Source organism: Lucilia cuprina, chromosome 6 (genome assembly GCF_022045245.1).
Source record: "Lucilia cuprina isolate Lc7/37 chromosome 6, ASM2204524v1, whole genome shotgun sequence".
NCBI classification, from domain to species: Eukaryota; Metazoa; Arthropoda; class Insecta; order Diptera; family Calliphoridae; genus Lucilia; species Lucilia cuprina.
The window spans coordinates 18,754,216-18,770,497 of NC_060954.1; the positions used below are offsets into that span (position 1 = coordinate 18,754,216).

General features: G+C 31.2%; 1 protein-coding gene across 1 annotated transcript in view; it reads right to left on the minus strand.

Annotated features, from left to right (window-relative positions):
- The window catches only part of LOC111679737 (matrix metalloproteinase-2), a 431,040-nt gene that overhangs the window by 327,844 nt on the left and 86,914 nt on the right, over positions 1-16,282 (minus strand). The window contains exons 3-4 of the mRNA XM_046954999.1: positions 12,817-12,918; positions 9,852-10,039 (exon numbers count right to left, since the gene is read on the minus strand). Of these exons, the coding sequence (XP_046810955.1) occupies positions 9,852-10,039; positions 12,817-12,918 (290 nt within the window). The remainder of the gene's footprint in view (positions 1-9,851; positions 10,040-12,816; positions 12,919-16,282) is intronic.

Below are 16,282 nucleotides of genomic sequence, written 5' to 3' on the forward strand. Positions count from 1 at the left end.
ACATTTTCCAAATAAAATATCACTTCCAAGATACTCGGATCTCAATTTGATGAACGCCTGACAGTGATACAGAAAGTGCTCCAGAGTTCTACTGGCCTCTTTACATGCTCTACATTCATCTGTATCCGCACGTCCTATTTCGTTTAGCTGTGCCCCAAGTCCTGTGTATTTACTCAGCATACTTTGGACTTGCTCTCATTATATTGAGATTATTCTTGTCTTGCCTTTATCAGGGTCACTCCATTGGATCTTTGTGGTTCTTTGTTATTCCAAGAGACCTTATGGAAGTATCTCATCCATATGGGTTTTTCGTTCGTTTGGGTAACTACCCCTTTCCTCTAAAGCTAATGCATTCACTCTTCCGTTGTCGACTATTCTCAAGAAGCTTTATCACAAATATAATAATTGGTATCGGCCTTATTCCATTCTGTGTACCGATAAACATGTTGAGTCCTGCCGTAAACACACATTTTATTTCAAATATATCGGAAGTACACCATGTCCCAGCATATGGAAAATTGAAACGGATAGTAGGCAATAACAGACGATCAGACGATATCGATGCCAGGCTCTCCACAAAAAAGGGAGCATTTACAAATATAAAGTATGAACAGTTAAATAAAGTTTTTTAACTCTAGACGCAGATCGTAATAAATTGAAGAATTTTTATACGTAATCGTTCTTTAGCGCTACGGCAATAAATAAAAAAATTACCACTCTTTTTTTAAAGTTTTTGAATTAGTCTATTGATATTTAATAAGATAATGGAATATTTACTTGCCTGTAGTAACCTTTTAACAATAAGCATTATTCCATACACTAATTTATTGATCAACATATGTACAATAGACTCTATTAAGTACACTCTTGACAGGTCTATGGCTACCTAATCTACTTAGTATGGCTACCATAGTCTTTTGGAGATAGGTGATTTCTTTTTTGTGTATATGTTTACATAAAAAACATTATTGATCTAATGAAACCTGTTAGTTTTTTTTTTTTAATTGCAACACTTTCCATCACCCATCATCCTTTTGCAATTCAATTAAATAAAATCCATATATTCATTATGGGTGCCATTCTCTTTTTAAACATATTACAAAGTTAATATTTCTTCCATTAGAAACATAGTTAGATTACAGTGGGATGGGTGTTATTTTAGTTGCTGCTACTACTGTTGTTGTTGTTCTAAAGCGTTTTTCTTTTTGTTTTTTATAGTTTTTATTTCTGCCTTGTTGTTTGCTTTCCCTGTCTTTCACTTTCTCCTTCCCTCTCTCCTGTTGCTATAGCCATATCCTGTCGCCTTACAGGCGCCATAATGCAATTTCAATGACGCATAATATAGTAAACAATAAAGTTCTTTATTTGCTCCACATTGCCTTTAGACCATTGTATTTTGTTGCTCAGCTCAGCTCAGCTCAGTCAGTCACTTATTTTATATTTCTTTTTATAGCATTAAATAACTAAATTGAAAGAAAATTATGCGACAAAATTGTAACAACATAGCATGTGGTAAATTATGTGACCATATTAAGTATAATACATATATACAAATATACATACATATGTATATTACTTTTTATGAGAATAGTTAAACTAAAGTAATAAGTAAATTATTATACATTTATGTAAAGTTTAGTTTGAAAATAAATACTTGACAGTAAAAAGCAAGGTCAATAAATAAACGAAATTTTTCTTCTGTACCAATTTCCTCTTTACAAATTTATGTTCTTTGAGCCTTCTGTGGTGGTTATTTGCCCACTAGAGACGCGGGTAATGCAACATACAATAGGCGTTACTGAAGTAACTAACTAACTAACTAACTAACTAACTAACTAACTAACTAACTAACTTACTAACTTACTAACTTACTAACTTACTAACTTACTAACTTACTAACTTACTAACTTACTAACTTACTAACTTACTAACTTACTAACTTACTAACTTACTAACTTACTAACTTACTAACTTACTAACTTACTAACTTACTAACTTACTAACTTACTAACTTACTAACTTACTAACTTACTAACTTACTAACTTACTAACTTACTAACTTACTAACTTACTAACTTACTAACTTACTAACTTACTAACTTACTAACTTACTAACTTACTAACTTACTAACTTACTAACTTACTAACTTACTAACTTACTAACTTACTAACTTACTAACTTACTAACTTACTAACTTACTAACTTACTAACTTACTAACTCACTAACTTACTAACTTAATAACTTACTAACTAATTAACTAACTGTGCTTCTTGAAGTCGATTAATTTTGCGTAGGAAATTGATTATTTTACTTCAAGAACAATAGTGTTTATTTAATGGACAACTGGTGGTATGAGTAATTTTTATTTCTATTCTGTCTTCAAATATTTATAATTATTTCAATGTTTGCTAACTAACTAACTGTGCTCCTTTTAGTCGATTATTTTTGCGTAGAATTACAATAAATTTTTTTAGCGATCTCTAGAAATTGATGCTTTTACTTCAAGAACAATATATATTTAATGGACAACTGGTGGTATGAGTAATTTTCATTTTTATTCTTTCTTAAAATATTTATAATTATTTTAATGTTTGCTAAATGCATGTAATCTGTGTTGCATCCGGGCAACTCTATTTAACAAAAACTAGTTATATTCTATTTCAATTATTGTAAAAAATCATACATATAAAAACTTAATTAGATAATTGCTTAAAATCATATGACCAAGCAAATGCTAAAGAAAATAGCTAATAACTAAAAATATTATGGCATTAAAATAAAAATTGTCTTTTTTTTGTCTCTAATTGGCAAGAAGCTTTCGGTGGTAATTAAATTAATGGCAATATATAGTGTAGTGTGAGACAATTTAATATGTATATTTGTTACCAAAATTAGTTTGTGTATTAATACAAAGAAAGATACAAATTCTAAACAAACAATACGTACGGACATAAATTTTTATTTGTTTAGTGAACTTTTTTTTCTGTTGCCATCTTAACACATGATGATAATGGTGTGGTGGTGCAAATTAGAAAAGGGTCACGACAATAAGACGTTTTGTTTATTAAGAAAATAAAGTTTTCAATTACTTAGTTGCAAGTTCTCTATCTAATATGATTAGGTGTTAATTGATTTATGTCGATGTTAGTAAGGGGGCAAAGAGGTGGTATTTTTTTTTTTCTCACACTCTTACCAATGGTCATGCAAGATAATGGGAACTCAACAGGACTTTGTTTGTCATCTTCATTATGACTGTTTTTCTTTATATGGTATGAACAATATAGTCTAAATGTGGTAAAAAATAAAAAAAATAGTAAAATTAAAGGTTTTCTTTATACTCTTCAAGCTGCGTTTGAGTTAAGGAAAATCATTTCTCAAGATCTTGTTGTATGACTTTTGGCCTAGTACTAGGAGGTTACGCCCTAAAATGTTTTGAAATTTTTGATTGAGTAGCCCCAATGGTTTAGTATGTTTCTAGTTGAATTTCACAACAATCTTGATGAACTAATGTCATCAATACTTCGTCTTCAAAACAGTTTTTGGTTGTTTTACTTAAACGATTTATGGGTTTCATATCAAAATTTCAACTTTTGAACTAATGAAACATATTTACCATAATGTGCTGACCAATCAGTGTGCTGATTTTCACAAAACGTTAAAATTTTTTAAACAATTGAAATATATACTTATTCCAGTAAATTAATTGATATATACTAAGTTAAATTTAAAAATTATATAAAATTTTTGCCAAATTTAATTCAAATCCCACAAAATTCCATTGAAATAATCGAAAATTTTATACAAAATTCTTGATAATAATTCAAATGAAACACAAATATTTTCACACAAATAAAAACATAATACACGGAACAAAAAAGTTTTACTAACATCAATGGAATAATTAATTCAATACCAACAACTAAAGTTAGTGAGTACAATTATAGAAGTTTAAATAAAGTAAAGAAAAAAATCAAATAAAATTAAACAATATAACAGTAACTAAAAAACTTAGTTACTGCAAACAAATAAATTGTTTTGCTCTGTGTGAACACACATGATGCCTATTTACTTTGTTCGTGTGAATTTATTTACAACAGGATATTGGCAATTTGTAAAATGTTGTTGTTTTCATTGTTGTAATTTTTGGCACAGTATGAATACAATTAAATGTTGTTGCACATTAAATGAAGCATGAAAATGTTATTATTGTATATTTATTTATTTATTTATTTAACAAAGTAATAACTATACTAAAACTGAAACGAAATTAAAACAATTATAATTGTTTTGTTAAGGATATTGATTCCTGAGAAAAAAAAACTACAAAACATATTATCCTTGCATACCATTCAAATTAAATATTTTTTCTTTTTTGTTATTTCTTGTATAAAAGATGGAAATTAAAATATAAGTAAAATGAAATAAAATAAAAAATCTCTGCTTAAAAATAAATAAATAAACAACTCGACAATGTTTTTATGCTTAATTATGCAATTTGCATAAAATACTAATTTTTGTCTATAGTTTACACCAACATCCGACCTCCGTTTACCCAAACAACGACGAAAGGTTTTCTTTTATTTTTCGCTTTGTGTTTTTGTTGCTGTTGTTGTGTACACCCCAAGGGCTACAGCAAAGAAATAGCAATTTTATTTAACACTTAAACATTAAATTCAATTTGGCGCAAAGTGTTTAATGAACTTTGAAACATGGTTGTCGACATGGACATCATTAATAAAAAAAAAAAAACAAAACGAGAGATACAACAAATACATTAGTAACAACTACAAAACATCTACAATTAAACGATAAAACTGTAAATTGCAACAAAAAATTGTAATTATAATCAGGTCTCATTTTATGTGGATTCAGAAGAGTTTATTGGTTTATTCTAGCCTCGATTTTCTAAAAACAATTCATCTCTCAAATAAGGAATCTTTCTATAATATTGATCATTTTGTCATAACTCTAAAGAAAAAGGGACACAATTTGATTTACATGCCTTCTATGTATCCTTTTCATTTTGTTGCAAGGGTTCATCTTTCGGGTGTTCACCTCGTATAATTGCTCTTGACAAGCTCTACTTCTTTTTATGATCCAAAAAGATTGGAAGATTCTATCTTCTAGCATGAAGCTCAAAATGCAAATGCAGATTTATTAAAACTTGTGATCTAACGCTCAAAAAAAATATCTAGCAAACTGTTCTTGAATTAATATCGTTTTCAATAAGTAGTACGAACCCAGCAAAAACTTGGTAGCAGCAAGAATAATACAAAATACTTTCAAACGCATAACATTTATCACCACTTCAAAAGTAGTACTAAGTGAATTTGTTTACCTTCTGTGGAAGTGGTGTTTATTGACTTCCAAAGAAGCGAAAAGAATCGAATTTTGCTAAAAATTAAAGGTATATTTTTTTGTATAGAAATTTTTAAATTATTGTCATTTATTTGAAGATTGATAAATGCGTGTAATTTATTTATTAATATTATTTAAGTAAATTTAGTTGTATTATTTAATACTTTCACATCCTAATAACTTCCAAAAAATAACAAACATAAAAATTACTTCCTGAGCACGACTTTAGATATCGTGAATTTTGAATCCAATAAAAAGAATGTGCCTTTTATGACTAGTCTGTGTTAAAATCATTACATCTTCAGGTCTTTTTCAATACATCCATGGAGTAAATTCTACTTCTTTTTCGTTTCATTTGAAGTTCTTTTTTGCTGGGATATCGTTTTTCATAATGAGTTTTATAAATACTTTCTTTTGCACTAATCTGCTTTTGAGTGAATATTTAAACTTTACATAGACTTATTTTCTAACTACTTGTAAGCGATTGTGGTAAGTACTATCATTTAATAACATCAACATGTTGTAATAATAACTTATTGCGCTATAGTTAGTTAATTAGTTAGTTAGCTAGCTAGTTAGTTAGTTAGTTAGTTTGAAAGGAGATTGTATATACATCAAATCCAAAGAAATACACCTAGGCATCTATCGGGCCTGTTGAGTGCTCCTTAACCAGTGTCTCAGGTGGGAATCGAACTGACCACCTCCGGTCTACCAGACTAGAACACTAACCACTAACCTACGGGAGACATTTTAACCCCTAACGTCGTAATGAAAGTTTTTGCTGGGAATTAGCTAAGTCTAGAAGTATTGATTACCATTCTCCAGGTAGCCTCGACAAAACGTCTAGTGTTTTCTCTTTCCGGTAAAAAAATCAAGAATGGTAGTTACAGTATTTGTTAATGGACGAACCAAAGACAATTTCTTCAGATAAATTCTAGTCCACTTTTGGCACTTCTGTACTGTATGATTCAAGTAAGTACGATTTCCATTATTTTCCACCCGATAATATACGTTGTATTTGCGATACAACTATAATGCATGTGTATACCAAATAACCGTTAAATCCTTAGACTTCACCCACACTTTAAGCGAGTGTAGTAGTCCTAAGGTATTTTGGCACATTTTTAATATAATGATCTCACGAGCCAGAATATGTCTCTTTACGAGGAGGACTAAATCTGAGGCATGCAACTTGTACGACCAGGTAAAAGGGTCAAAGGTTTAATCTGCAAATTTGTTCATTGATATTTACCAAAAATCATATGATTACTTCTTCTGAAATTTCATTTAAGAGTTCACAATAACAGTGTAAAAGAATCAAAATGGAAATTCGATAAAATTAAATATTCGAAACCCTACTGTACTTCTTTAAATAAAAACAAACGAATAACAATCACTATCACTAACATTTCAACTGAACTAAATGAAAATCACTACAGATTCTAGCTACAGTAACACAAACCTTTATACAAAATAGTAGTTGAATCCTTGTTATAATTAAACAATACGCAAAAAAAAAACAAAAAAAAAAGGAAAAAATATCCCCCTGCCAACAAAAACGGCGAAAAAAGAACACTTGCAAAAAATGCAAAAAAAAAAACGAGATGAGTAGAAAATACAAAAACATTTTACACATAAATATTTCATTTAGTTTTATGATAAACTTAACTGAACAAGACATCAATGATAAGAAATAAAAACAATAATACGGGACAAAAATGCTAAATAAAAGTGTTTTAATTGAAAAGTACTTTTCTTAACTTAATGCAATATTGGGTACTTTTAGGATTAACTTTTAGAAGATTTAGAAATTAAATTTTAAAGCTAAAAACTTGATTTGGTACTTTATGAAAATCTTAATATTTCAGGATATTTTGCAAAATTAGTACTTTTTCCCTAAATAAATTATATTAGCAGTGTGTACCATCACTGATGTATTAAAAAAGTTATATTTTTTTATATTTTACATAAAATGCAACTTATTGTATGCTTCAAGTGATTCACGCTACAAAAACTAAAGAATGTTGAAGAAAAGAAACCTCCTTTTCTTAACGAAAAAGTAAGAAGGCAAACATTGTAATCAGCCACCTAAATAGTGATATCTTTATAGCGATTATCTTTATCGTTAATGCTGCAGTAATAAATAATACTTTTAGTTATAGATAATGCTGAAATAATGCTTATTTGTATAGCCTACAGCACTAAAGATGTTTGTAACAAACAAATCGGGTTTTCAGGTACAATGAAACCTCATCGCGAGAGTAATGAACCAGGTTAATTTTATTTTATTGCACGTCAAATAATGGTTTTTACATACAAGTTTAATCAGATTGAAATGCTGACGGTAAGTTGGAGTCATTGAAAAGTAAGTGGTTATTTAAGTACAACTTATTACCGAGCTTTTGCTGGTTGTTATGTCGTGTTATTCTGACTATATCAGCCCAAAAGTTTAGAATTATAAAGATATTTTAAACCTTTAATATCTCAATTTGTCTTACAAACGAAAAGTTGACAACACTCCTTAACAATGCAATTTCTTGTTATTTGACTCGTTTAAGCATTAAACATTTTACGTTTAATTTAAGAATTGTATAGAAAAATTTATAAAAATAATGAACAAAACAAAAAAAAAAAAAAAAAAAAACAAAAAACTACACGAATGAAGAAACTTTGAATGTCAAGCAGGACAAATGTAGACGATATGCATCAATTTATTTTTATTTTATTCCCTTATCGCTCTGCAGTACTTTTTTCCAACTCAACTCACCCCCCATGCAAAATGTCCTCTTTTCCTTAAATTTTCTTGTTCATAATAAAATGCATAAAAACCGTCCATCTTGTTTGAATTTTTAACGCATTCCCCATGATAGTTTTCATACGATTTCTCATTACCATTTTTACTCAGTGATGAAAATTAATTCAGATTTTCATAAAATTGTGCAATAAAAATTACAATTAACACGTTACGCTCCGTTTGACATTTGAATTAATTGAAAATATTGTAAACACACAAAACAAGCGCGGGAGAATAAGTAAGAAGCGACTGACTGACAGACTAAGTGACGAATGAATGAATGAATGAATGAATGAATGGATAAATGGCCGGATGATGGAAACAAGAATGAGAATAGCGAAAAAAAGGATGACAGGATATACATATTTGTGCATTAAACGGTATATGTAGTTTTTTCGTTTATTTCAATAAGTTACCCTACAGGCAGTATAATAACTTTAAAAATTCAATGTACTTTAAAGTTTCGAAAATATCTTCGAACTCGTTTTTGGATAATTTGCAATATTTCTTCTTAAATGTTTTATTTTATAAGTTAAATATTCACCAAGGTTCATGTTTTAATCTATTTTTGAAATATTTTAATACCCATCATCAAGGATAATATACCATAAGGTGGAGTCATTTCATTTTGCGGCGAATTCATGAAATTTTTTTTTAGTTGACAGTAGTTTGACAGCGTCGGGTTTGAGAGAGAATATTTTTTATATCTGCCGGTCCACACTAGGAAACTTTTCTTGGGAAACTTGGGATAGAAAGAGAAAGAATATCATTCATCTCTCTCGCGGTACGGAGTTTCTTGTTCTCGAAAGCTTGTTTTGTTATTCTCTCATTCGTACAACAACAAATCAATGCAATTTACACGTAGTTTCTGAAACAAAAGTTTCTATGTGTGGACATTAAGGAAACTTCAAAAGAGAATAAAGAAAAAGTTTCTCAACGAAAGTTCCATAGTGTGGACCAGGTCTATGGAGTTTGACAGCTTCGGACTAAATTTCCGCGAATAAAAAAACAATCAGCTGTTGAAATGACTTCACCTTATTAGTTTCGCAATGACCATCAGCAAAAAAGATGGAAGTATTGATTTTGTCCGTCTGTCAAATATATTTTTAGTTAAAACAGTTTGTCCGGCATTCAAAATGGGCAATATCGGTCCACGTTTTCGTAAAAGAGCCATACAAGTTCTATCAATAATAGCATAATTAACCTCATCTTTCCTTCCATAAATTATAAAAGATTGTAGTTCTAAATTGATTCGTTCGTTATCATCTATTAGTTGATTTTTATTTCAATATTTTGTATATATTTATTTGACTGAGAAATGGCTTTAATTTATAGCGGAGTTATTATTAAGAAATACTACTAAAAAAGAAGGAGCAAAAAAACTGCATCACAAGAAAATCATTAAAAATTTCTAGACGAAAAGATTTTTATATCATTAATATACCATGACTCCTGAGTAGCGCTGATGCAATTTCAGTTTTTTTATGATATTTTTTAATTAATATTTAAATTTATGTTGTTTTAAATAAAACTAAATAAGATATTAAATAAATTGCATATTAAATATATTGTTTATTAAAATTTAACACAAATATCAAATAAACATTATAAAGAAATTGGCACCTAAGGCGCCCAAGTAAAATAATATGGATGGTTCCATAGTAAATTTCATTGACAGTTCCAATTTCAAAACTTACCTCCATGTTAAATCAGTTTTCTCCCATTTAGGTCCCTGTAGAACATAACGTTTCATACGACCATGATGCAAATTATCGGGTGAGAATGATAATGAATGATTATTATCGCCGACACCGCAACGTGGTCGTTTAATAAGTTTTTTCGTTTCACTATCGATTTCGCCAGTCACTGAAATATTGCCAAAGCTCTGTAAAAGATTAAAAGCACACAAAAATTAAACATTCATTCATACATATATACATGTTAAATACAGTAAATCACGGTTATAACGAACTACATGAGATTTTACAAGATTGTGTTCAGTCAAAACTGATCATTTTAAATCATCAATCATATACCATACCGCAAACATCGGATTATTAATGTTCTTTAATGAAAGAGTTTTGTCCAAGAACGTTACGCTTATTTTACCTTTTACGTCGAATGAGTTTCTCCGATTGCCAGCATCAACCCTCTTCGCAGTGCATGTTTCCCTAGTAATCATTAGTTTTATTAATATCCATGGTATATAGGTCCTCTAGACCGCCGGACTTTTACTAGTGTCGTTCTTTGGAGAAGTTGCTTCAGGGTGCATGTGGCAGTTGTGTTTAGCCCTTTCACGCACAAAAGAAAACCGCTGAATATTTTATTGATATGACTTCACCACACGCTTTATTTTGACGTATATTGATCATTTTTGATGAAAAATGGAAAAAGTGTTTTAGAAGGATATCGCAGAATATTATCCTTTTTAGCATGTAGTAACATCAAATTTAAAAAAAGAACTTATTTTTCTTTGGAAATAACCATTTACTATAGCTGTGTACTCAAAATTTCGCTCAAAATCGAGAAAATTAAAAAAAAAATCTTAAAAGAGCTAAATAGCAAGAAGAGAGTGTTGGTTTAAACGCATTGTGAAATTAATATTTCTTATCAGCGGAGTAACTGTGGACTTAGAAAATTAGAAGGAAATATGAGGAGCTTATCCCACCCGAATACACAATGCCGTATAACTTTCTAAATAATTGTATTGTATTTTGGCAAAACTTCCTTCCCGTCTTTGACAGGTTATATTCAGGGTTAAATCTGATCCACAAACCACACTTGCCGAAGTGTGTCCCCTGTGAGTAAGGAGCGAAACCTTCGCTTATTGGTCTACCATATAAGTCTGTAGATGCTTACCAAATCCAGTATGATCCGAAAATCATATACATTAAGACTTAAAGGTGTCGAGTGTCCGAAGAACTGGCTTTTTACGAATGAGAATATTACTGTTAAAAGTTCCCTACCAGATAGTAAATTTGAATTTGCTGATTCTTCTGGCAGCTGTTACAATAGCGTAATATTCCACAATGATTGTCGTATTCAAGTGAAAAATTCTTATTCGTTTCCGATTGATCGTGAACGTATCTTGCATACAATGAAGTCGAGAGTTTAACGTGAACACCTGCCTTGACGGCCTAATTTCACGGTGGTCTTTTTCACCCACAGGATAGACTAGAGACGGTCTACCCGCGCCCCTGAATTCTTCAATGAGGAACTCAGGTAGCAATTTTTGTACATGGCTGTGCCGGTCCATGTACAAGTACTTTGTTGAAGTACTCGAGCTATCTAATCTCTTGCCATAGTAGCCCCGTTGCGGAATGACAGGCAGCATGGGTTCAATCCCAATGCGAACCCCGACAAGGAAAAAGCAATCACTGGTCTAAAGTCAATAGAAGGGGGTGACGAGTCCCAACATCAGGTGAAATCAATCCTCCGGTAAACCGGAAGGTGACCACCCTTATGATGTCATGAAAGATTGCATTATTCAAAATGCAATCCCCATCATCTAATGACCCACTCCAGTGCATTCCTTAACCTCTTTAAGCCCGCGCAACCACACTACTGAGATGGCTCTGTTGGTTTGGCAACAGCACCTAGAGACATATTTGGTAGTCCGAAATACCCAACAAAATGGATCAGGATCCCTCTTTTATGAACCGATCAATGCACAAAGGAAATAGGAATTTCCAAAGTCAATTGATTCCAATAATTGCCCCGACAAATTAGTCGCGTAGCATGTATCAAAATGTCCTGTTGAGATGGCAACAGCACCGAAGAACTTCCCCGAAGCGTAAAAAGGCATACTAAATCAGTACTACTCTCCAATATATGGAGACTTTCCCGATCTTTCACCAATTTCAGCATCAGTTCCATTCCCATGATCATAAAGATCGCTCTACGGGATGACAGGCAACCATTGAACACTAACCTGACAATTCCCCAGCATATACCGGCGTCCCACTACACGACCGGTAAGAAATACCGATCGGGTTTAGGAATCCGGCATATGCTGCTTTGTACACAGACCTGTTCGAAGAGACGAAGAGAGAATTATCCAACCCATTAGGTATAGGATATATCAGCCCTTAAACCAACATTCTCTCCCCGCGATTTGGGTTTCAACCACAGCCACTACGTGGATCCCGAAGGAACCTCAACCAATTGACCGGCCAGGACTAGGTCCTGCGGGCAACCGGCCACCCGTAGTGCCAGATTATATGGTACTCTGGTTAGACCCCATGCCAGATCATTCCACGGAAAGGCCGAGGATACATCTGATCATCACCAGTTTATAGTCCCGGCAGACTAGAGGTATTGGTAGCACCTCTTTTCCCCGGGATATTGCAATAACACCAAGGTGTAGCTTTCACCAAGGTAACATGCCCCCGGGGGGGTATCTTGCATACAATAAGAATCTCAAGAATAGTTTTATTAGGTTCATTTATTAGTTTGTCAACTTTTATTGATCAAACTCAGACGCAAAGCCATGGGAGCCAATGTGCATTTTTATATAAGCCTGTTTGTATGTCATAATGTTGAGCAACTTTGATGAATTTTAACCAAGATCGAATCTTATCTTAATATTGAATGACGTTTATTATAACCGTGTTTCACTGTATCTCCTTTTTAAGCCTTTTACATTTAAAAATTGTTGCTTACCTGAAGATTTCGTATGGCCTCTTTAAGTTGTTCTTCCGTTCTTAAAGCTCCCGTTTCGATGTCAGATTTTGGTAGATAATCAAACTCCATCAAGTAATTGTACTGCAAGTAAAAAAAGAAAAAGCAAAAAAAAGAAATTGTAATATTAGTGAATTTCTTTTTCACTCACAATTTGGGTTATTTTAATAAAACTGCAAACATTTTAGGTTATTAGCATTTTGTGAAGAAAAATTTGAATATGGGCATTAAGCCAAAATAGAATAACTATCACAATCAGAACAAGTACAAGATGTAGGAAATCAAATGTTATAGAGTAGAGAGTTAGAGGAGGTGGAAGACTGTTATAGATTGAAAAAAAAAAACGAAAAGACTAATGCATATTTATGGCATTGTTGCTGGCCATACTTGTTTTTTGTTTATATGTATTTTCGAAGGGACGAAACTGTTGTTTCCCAAAGACAACAACAACAACAACAATCAACTTCTAAACAAACAATAGTTTAAATGTTTTACGAAAAACTCTTAGCAACACCCTCATATTGTTGTTTAGTTTTTGCTATTTGCTGTTGCTGCTGTTGTGTTTGCCAAATTATCCATGTACTACGAACAACTAAATAACCATTTTTATTTTTATAGTATCTAGAATCTGTTGCCAGCGATTTTTATTTCTAAGTGTGTGTATGTTGTAAGTAGTTTGCGGCCAATCTTTAATGTATTTCCTCTATTTTTTTTGTAAGTAAATAGTTTTAATACCTAAATCTATGACATGATTTTTAAAGTTAAGAAAAGCATTATTCCAACCACACAAAAACCCCACTAACAAAATTTGTTCTTCATCTGTTTCGTTTTATTACAGATTATGCATTTAAATGTATTTTACATTTTCATATTTACTTATCCCGATTACCCACACATCCGCACACATAAACACATACATATGAACAAATACCCAGTGAGTAATTTCAATTTAAAAAAAAAACTGTCATGCAAACACACGCCTTTAGACGAAATGAATTACTAACCATTGAATTGTTACAGTCTTATTTCATACATTTCCTCGAAATGTCTTACATCTAGAAGGTAAATTGACATTTTTGTAAAACCTTTACACTCTTCCAACTTTCACTGGAAACAATTTAAAACTTTGTCCCATTTCAAACGATCACGACAAAGATTCACATTGAAATGTTTGTGTGGATATATATTAAACATTTTGTTATATATTTAATTTTTGTTGTTGCTATTTAAACATTTATGGAGAATTTGTTAAGATAACAATACTTTAAAATAAAAAGGCAGATTAACCAAAGAATAAAACATTTTTTGGCAGCCACTTCAAAAGATACATTAGCTTAACAGAAGTTTTGTAATTTTGTTTTATTTTTATTAGTCGTTGCATGACATACATTTGGGGTTTATAAAATTTTGTTGTGTGTTTTTGGTTTTTGGTTAGAAATTAAGTCATAATAATGTTAGAAATTAAGTCAAAATATTATATTTAAAGTTTTAATTATCTAGTGAGAATTTATTTTGAAATTTTTACTATTTCACTTGATTTAACTATTTCTATACAATAATTTAGCTTCAAAATTTTATTACTAAAGTCAGGAAAATGTTTTATATATCAGTTTCTGTAAAGAACTTTAGTGTTCTTCCGACTAAAATATTTGCGAAAATGACAGCGCAACATAGGAATTTTTGTCGATAAAAAAGTCAGGCAATGCAAGATGTCAAGGCTGGTCCTCTGTTTGGGTCTATATAGGGACTATTATGTAAACTAATGGGCAAACAACCTTGCCAGAACGGATCTTGATATCTCCAACGCCGTCTCAATAGCCATACCCTTAGGTTTTATCAGAAAACTGAAAATAGGTGGAATAATCTAGATACATTTAAAGGGTCCAAGTTATTGTAGCCCCCCTTCAATGGGGTATGCACACGACATTTTATAAACACAAGTATATGGAATATATCGAGGTTTATAGCAGGTATATAACAGGACACTGGGTGCTAGGTAGACATGGATCGACAACGACAGGGAAAAGGAAGCAAAATTAAAAAAGGGTATAAAATAATTTTGTCTGCACTCGTTTAATACAGAGCGATCACATAGAAGCGATCACATAGAGCGATCACAGAAGAAATCTGTTATGAACCTATATTATTATCTGGTGGCTATACAGTCTTAACTTCTTCGAATACCTCTTAAAGGCCAAGAGTATCAAGGTTAAGGTGCGAAAGACTGATTCTAAGAAATTTGAATATTTTTTAGTTTGTGCTGATATTATAAACGCACAAAAATATTTGCTCTATACACATAAAATGAAACCAATCGGTTCAGAATCATTTTCAGAATCGATTTTGCTATGTCCGTCCGTTTGACATTTCTTTTGTACGTTCATAAAGTCCTTATAATCAAACTACAGGTTGCAATTTTCAAGATTAACGAAACCTATTGAGACTGTAAAAATTGGTTCATTATTTCACCTAGCCCCAATACAATCGTACTCCCCAAATTATGTTAAATGCTTGATTATCCCTACAAAAATCACAAAGACTTTGTCAAAATGTCGTGCACATTGTGGATTTAACCTTTTGTTGATAAATGTGCTCTTTTAAAATCATGGACTTTATGTCATTTTGTTCATAGACATTGTGACATTATTGAAATCATTACGTCAATGGACACTATGGCTCAATTAAATGTATCATAAGATCCATGGACATTATGTCGCTGGACATAATGACACGCCATCGTCCGAAGATGGTCTATCCAGGAAAATTTTTTAAAGAAATCCAAAATGCTACATAATCACCAAACAACCAAATTTTGGAGCAATTCCTTTTGGGATAAGATTTACTCTATTCTAATTCTAAACAAATTTTCTAACACATTTTTGTTATTAACATCCGTAGACACTATGCCCCTTTTTGATGTGTCGTAATGTACACTGAACATTTGGACACGCCATTAATTAATCTAAATATTAACATTGATCTAGGATATATTTCCATATTTTTCCTTTTCCTTGCCACTTTTTATATAAGGACTAAGAGCATGACAAGATTCTCCAGCAAATAATGCATAAATAACTTAATTACTCAAATACCACAAGAACATTTAAAAAAGGTTTAATATGATGTCATCATCATTCAATTCAATCTTAATTGACCTATATCTACACATATGTATTTACATAACTGTATCTAGTAGGTACTTAAATTAAATTGAAAAAAAATTAAAACGTGTAAAACCATAATAAGTTTTCAATTAAAATTTGTTTTTTTTTTCTGTATAAGACTTTTTCACCATCATCTGCCTTTTGGAGGATAAACACATTTTATTTATTTAATAATAGATTATCTGCATTAAAACCAACAGCACATTAAAATAATTGTTCTATAAATTCAATGCAATTTGTATGAACAATTTTACTAAAAGTGCTCCACAGCCTTAAAATAATTG